Source organism: Populus euphratica, unplaced genomic scaffold (assembly GCF_000495115.2).
Source record: "Populus euphratica unplaced genomic scaffold, PopEup_1.0 scaffold4.1, whole genome shotgun sequence".
Taxonomy (NCBI): domain Eukaryota; kingdom Viridiplantae; phylum Streptophyta; class Magnoliopsida; order Malpighiales; family Salicaceae; genus Populus; species Populus euphratica.
This window is the reverse complement of record NW_011499859.1, coordinates 336,362-342,591: the sequence shown is the minus strand read 5'-3', so window position 1 is coordinate 342,591 and position 6,230 is coordinate 336,362. Positions and strand designations below refer to the sequence as shown.

At 27.0% G+C, this 6,230-nt stretch overlaps 1 protein-coding gene across 2 annotated transcripts; it reads right to left on the bottom strand.

Annotated features, from left to right (window-relative positions):
* Window positions 1-462: 462 nt before the first annotated feature.
* LOC105124148 (uncharacterized) lies at window positions 463-1,597 on the bottom strand. 2 transcript variants are annotated; one of them, XM_011024033.1, is made up of 3 exons: window positions 1,520-1,597; window positions 1,071-1,372; window positions 463-630 (listed from the first exon to the last, which is right to left on the bottom strand). In XM_011024033.1, exons 1-3 carry the CDS (start codon window positions 1,571-1,573, stop codon window positions 585-587), a joined length of 402 nt encoding a protein of 133 aa, XP_011022335.1. In that variant the 5' UTR covers window positions 1,574-1,597; the 3' UTR covers window positions 463-584. The 2 variants fall into 2 exon arrangements, with proteins under 2 accessions (XP_011022335.1, XP_011022336.1); XM_011024034.1 differs by having other exon boundaries at window positions 1,071-1,360.
* Between the last annotated feature and the right edge of the window lie 4,633 nt (window positions 1,598-6,230).

The window sequence follows — 6,230 nt, the reverse complement described above, 5'->3', positions numbered from 1 at the left end:
TTTCTATTATTTTGATTATTATTTATTTTATTTGAGATAATTTATGAAATTTTTTTTTTTTATTTCATTTTCATTTAATTTTTTATTTTATAAGATCTATTCCTTACTATTTTAATAAATTGGAGAAAAATAAAATATTAATAAGTTATTTTTCAATCTATTTTTTATGATATAATAAAACACTGGAAAATATTTTTCAGTTTATTTTTCATTATATTATCAAATATCAAAAAATAATTCCTAAAATTTATTTTTTTTAAATTTATTTTTAAAAAAAATTATTTTCTAACAAACAAAATCTTTTATTTTTTTTAATTTTTTAGATTTTTTTCTATTATTTTGATTATTATATTATCAAATATCAGAAAATAATTCCTAAAATTCACTTTTTTAAAATTTATTTTTTAAAAAAATTACTTTCTAAAAGGGAAGATTACAAACCTTTGAATTCTTTCAAAGGCAATAAATACATCTTCCTAAGGCAATATTGCAATTCCAAGTTGCAGAACAAATATTATTTACTTTCTAACTCCACAACAAAGACTTTAATTATACTTTGTTCGTGCTTGATCCCTTCCCATGGATCAAAAGCTTGCTTTCTCTCCAATACTCGTTTTGACCATCAGTTCACTGCAAATGTAAGAGATTAAAGACAGAGAAAATGTAGTTAGCAATCACACAATACATAGAAAATAAATAAGATTGCCAGAGGTAGAATAGACATAAACGCGTTTTAGCAAAATATTATGAGCTCAGCTCAGGTTCGGTTTGATGTCTGAGTCTTGGGTTTGAGTTTGTTTTTTTTGTTAATCTATTTTAAATTTAAATTTAAATTTAATATAAAATAATTTTCCAGCCTACACATAATTATTTTTAAAAAACTCATTAATGCATATCCAACTCTTAAAAAAATTGCATGCTAATTAACTAAGCGAGCGCACAAGTCTAACAATAAGTTGTGAACAACAGTAGCAAATAACTGGCGCTCTGGCTTTAGTGTGCTGAAGCCATAATGTCTTTTGATTACATATAAACTGGAAAAACAAAAGTAAGAGTTTGGAGCAACAAACCGCAAGGTTTGGGTAAGATGAGCATCTTTTGCAGAGTCATTGTCCGCTCTTGCTTTCACGATTTGAAACATGAGATCAAGCCTGAGTTGATTTGCAGCACTCTGCTCGGAGATTAGATCAGTAACCCTTTTTAGTTTCTCTGTCTCCTTTCTTATTTCTTTAAAAAAATTTCTTACTTCTTTCTGTCTCTCTCTTATCTGGTTCTGTCCTTTGCTGATCTCAACCATTTCAGCTGAAATCCGTCTCATGCTATTAATCCTACGTCTCGTTTTCATCGTCGCTTTTATTCTCTGTTTGCAAAGCTGAGAGATGATGCACGTTGATTGGCAGTTAATTCAAATAACAACCACAGCTAAATATATATCTTTTAACGTTTAACATAAGAAGAAAAGAAAAAACCAATAATTCATAAGCCAATTAATCAAGAGCAGCAAGTCTAAGATATGTACCAGACTCTTTCTTTGAGTTGGCTGAGGTTTCCAGTTGACTTGATTCAAAAACATCCACCCCCTGGCCTCCTATATTTGAAGCACTAGCACCCATTTATACACAATTGCAAGACCCCCGAAATTGACTTGCATTGACTTGAAAAACATGTTGGATGCTGGGATTCATTAACCGCGTGGTTTCAAAAGCATTAGTGTTCTTTTAGATGGTTAAATTCAGTAGATGAATCTTGTTAAATATATCAAACTAGAGTTTTATGTATTATTTAAGGTATATTTGGAGTTATCAATAGAATTTTACTGCCATTAAAGTTCGATTAGAAACTAAACATTGAAAGTTTTCTAACTATATATCACAAACCTAGTAATTCATTGAATCTTGTTAAATATATCAAACTAGATCTTCGTGTATTATTTAAAATATATTTGGAGCTATCAATAGAATTTTATTGCTATTAAAGTTCGGTGAAAACTAAACATTGAAAGTTTTCTAACCATATATCACAAACCTGGTAATTCATCCAAATGAGAGAGAACGACATATTTAAAATCAGGACTCAAATTTGCTAAGAATATGCAAGAATTGAAAATTCAGATTATTTTAACATGAATTTTTTTTTTGTTATTCTATTTATTTATTTTTGAATAATTATTTTTAATTTAGATTTTTCTAGCACATTAGACATTGTTTAAGGGTTTATTTCATTATTGAATTTATGTTAGTTAATTATTAGTTTAGGCTCATTAGCTTTCAACCCAACAGGGATTCATTAGGATTTATTGTGATGGAAACAACCAAGTTATCACTGTTAAATAATACATCTATTTTTACTTTATTTATTAAGGGTAGAATAATATTTTCAATTTAATTTATATATAATCTATTTGTATTTAGATTAACTTAAACACTTTAAAATAAATAGATTAAAAAGAATTTTAACTTCGTTCTCTTTTATGTTCGTTTTTCTTTTATGTTAATCTGAATTAATTTAACAATCACCAGGTTTATATGCATTTTCTATCATTCAATGATTCTTTTGTGTTGGAAAGTTTTGTTTGAGACATTTTATTTTTCTATATCATCAATTCATTGATTCATATTATTTATTTATTTTATTTTATTTAGATTATTTATAGATTATAATATTGTTAATTTATTTTTTTATATTTTAATATACTTTAATTTTTTGACTGTAATTGTCAATATGTAATTAATTTAAAAATTACTTATGATTTTATAATTCAAATTTATGATTCGAGTTTATATTATATTTTTTATATTGTATCAAAAAGGCATTTTTAACAATCTTAATTGTCATTGAAATTGAAATTGATTATAGAGTATCATCAATTCATTAATTAACATCCAAATTGGTATTTTTTTAGCCTTAATGTACGTTTGCTATCGTTGTGTTTTTAAAACACTATTGCTTTTAACTACTGTAGCCCAAAAATAATATTTGATTAAGATGCAAAAACAAAAAAAAAAAAAGTTGACACTTTAAAATTAAAGAAAACTATTTTCTTTTAAAACAAAGTGCGATAACCTTTATTTTTATTTTAAAAAAATACAGCTACTTGCTAAGGAAACTTTTTTTCATTTAAAGTGACAAATCTCTCTATTAATCATTTCAACAAATTACATTCATACGAAAGATGTCAGTGTTCTATTGTAATTCAATTTCAAAACTTTTCCTTATATTATTTATTACGTTGTATTTTTTATTGAAATGATTCTTTATATTAAATGTTTAATTATTGTCTCGAAACAAATAAAAAGGAGATAATTGAGATAGATAGAATTTATTTTCATGTCTTTTTTGTTTTAAAATGATATAAATTCATTCTAAAATTATCTAAAAAACATATTTATTTCATGTCTATACTTTTGTTTTTCAAACCAAAAACATTTGTCATTTTTGTATTTACATTTTGTATTATAAAATACTAATCAAACGTAATCTAGAAGTGTTTTTATATAATGTGAGATGTGAAATCTATTTATTTATTTCTTTAGTAACTCTTGATTAAAACATAATACTATTTTTTAAAAGAGACCACGTCGTTTGAGCATAAATTAATATGACGACTGCTTCTGCTTTTGTTAACAGTTAATTCAATGGGAAAAGTCTAATGATATCTGTATCGAACGACGGAGAAATTACCGTGAAAGAACTGTGAAAGGGATAAAAAAGAACAACCATATACGCCACGCCATTGGATCACCAATTAAATGAAAGCCGATGACAAAAATCTTGAATCTATCGTTACTTGACTTCCAATGCACTAATTTTCTTCGTTGTTATAGAATCATCTCAACAGCCAAAAAGACTCGGACAACTCAACGTGATTGTCGGTTCACTTCACTCGGGACAATTAGTCGATGTATTCGATGTAGCGGTCGTCGAGCATTTTCAATTGTCCCAACTGCTCGTTGGAACAGAAATGACAGGGAAATCATACCGCTGGCGCTGCCGAGCGAGATCATGTTAAAATCACTTTCTTTCGAGAAAGTATTTCGAGCTCGTCCACACATCGGTCGAGGGCTCCGAAGAATCGAACAGATCGCTCGATTAACCACGAGAACGCGAGAATCTATGTTCTTATGGAGAGTGATGTTCGGTGGGTAAACCCACCAAACAAGGACTAGACCGGGTCTTCATGATGATGTCTAGTCCCCCATAAGTACCATATTCCTGAGAATTTAATTAAAGAAAAAAAAGTATGGGGGCATACTTTTTTAACCATAATTTTTTTAGAGATTATTATTATTATTTTTATCATCATTAAGGCTAAAGATACCTGTAACTTTTTATAGATTTTTTATAAAGTAATGTGACATTATTCATTAGGGAATATGTTTTTCAAATCATGATAAATTATATCTCACAATTAATTGAGTGGTGTTCTAATTATTGATTTGGATTGGATTTATATGCATCTACCATATCTTATTGCATCTCTAGCTAAAAAATTCAAAAGGTATTTATTGAAGCCACACACTATCAGAAAATATTTATTTTTTGATAGAATTTTTTGATAGAATTATTTTATAGCAAGAACGAAAGATTCTCTTCATTGGTATAAACTTAAAATACTAATGAAATTGCTTTTTTTTTAATTGTATATCAACATAAATCTTCATTGGTTAAAAAAAATTAACAATACCGATAGAATGGAATTTCATACGTAAATAATTGAGATTTAAGTCCCATAGTGTTTTTTATTCCCAAATCAGCTCTTTGTCTCCCCCTCAACCATATACACAACTGAAAGTAGCTTATCCATTCACAGGCTAAGTCCCCCCTATGATGATCGCCCCCTTTATCGACTAGACCTAGATCCACATCGACCTCTTGAATGGTGGTTCTCGATGCCATCCACAACGACCTTTGACTTTTCTCATCGTTTCTCTCTATAAATATATAAATATACGTAAATCATTGTGCCTAGTCATCTGAAATTTGTTGATTTAATGATTTTTAATGTGATTGATGTAATTTTGTTGGATTTTAAATTAATAAGGATTTGGGGGTGTGTATATCCTTTTTAAACCCGATCCGGTAATCAATTCAAAACTTGAGTTATAGATTTTAACTAAGCCATTCGAATCAATTTTTTTTTATAAATTAAAATAATATCATTTTGATAAAAAATAATCAAGAAGTTGTAACCAAGTTTATGACTAGGCCACCTAAATTTTTTACTACTTATATTTTCTTTAAACTTGACTCGGTTCTAGCCTCAAGTCAACCAGATTACGAGTAAACCCACCAGATTAAGTCGAATTTAAAAATTATAAGTGCATGAAATATTTAAATAAGTATTGCTCTAATTTGTTTTTTCACTTTCATGTTTAATTTCTTTAATTGTAATTGTATTTTTTTACTAATTTATTGAGTTAAAATTTAAATTTACAAATGAAAAAAATAGTATAAAAAAAGAATCAAAACATAAAATATTAGAAACTCACGTAGCCATACTAAAATTCCCATGAAAAGTATTTTTATCCAAAAATTTAATTAAAAAAACACTGAAATTTAAATTTTTAAGATTTAAAAACTTTTATCTTGATTTTTTAATAGATAAAGATATTTAAAAAATAGATTAGTTGGTGACAAGTTATCTACCGCTATATACTACTTGTCTCCTAATTTGTTTTTTTTTTTAAAGCAAACAATGTGTCTCTAATCTTATATAAATAAATAAAATAAAATCCAGGCACAGGCCTAGACATTCAAGCCCAAAAACTCCTGGATTTTTTATTAAAGGGAAGCCTATAGACTTGACTCATTAGTAATTAGTCTTGTTTTGTTTTGTTTTTCACCCATTTTCATTAACTGTTTCAATTTTAATATTAATTTATTCTCTCTATTTTATTTTTAAAAAATGAATTGGCTTTGTTTTCTAAATAGTAATGAATATTTTTTTCCGTTTTAGATGTGATAATGTTAGTTTATCATGGTAAAAAAATTGTGTTGGTTAATTGGTGGTGTTGGTTGTGGTGGTGATAGTTTTATTAGTTTAAGTGTTTTTATTTCATGTATGGTGTATGATGTAGGACACTAGGTTACTAAACTTTAAACTAATTTATTGTAATTAAATGTATTATTATAAAATAAAAGAGAACATTCAAACTCGTTTGATTACCATGCACATGACACCTAAAGTGAAAAACAAGTTAAAGTAATATATATTTATATATATATATTAA

Coding starts and splice junctions, on each gene's coding strand:
- LOC105124148 (XM_011024033.1), bottom strand. CDS start 1,573: ATGTTTTTGAATCAAGTCAACTGGAAACCTCAGCCAACTCAAAGAAAG. Junction 1,373..1,519: donor CAACTCAAAGAAAGAGTCTG/GTACATATCTTA, acceptor ATCATCTCTCAG/CTTTGCAAACAGAGAATAAA. Junction 631..1,070: donor CATCTTACCCAAACCTTGCG/GTTTGTTGCTCC, acceptor TTACATTTGCAG/TGAACTGATGGTCAAAACGA.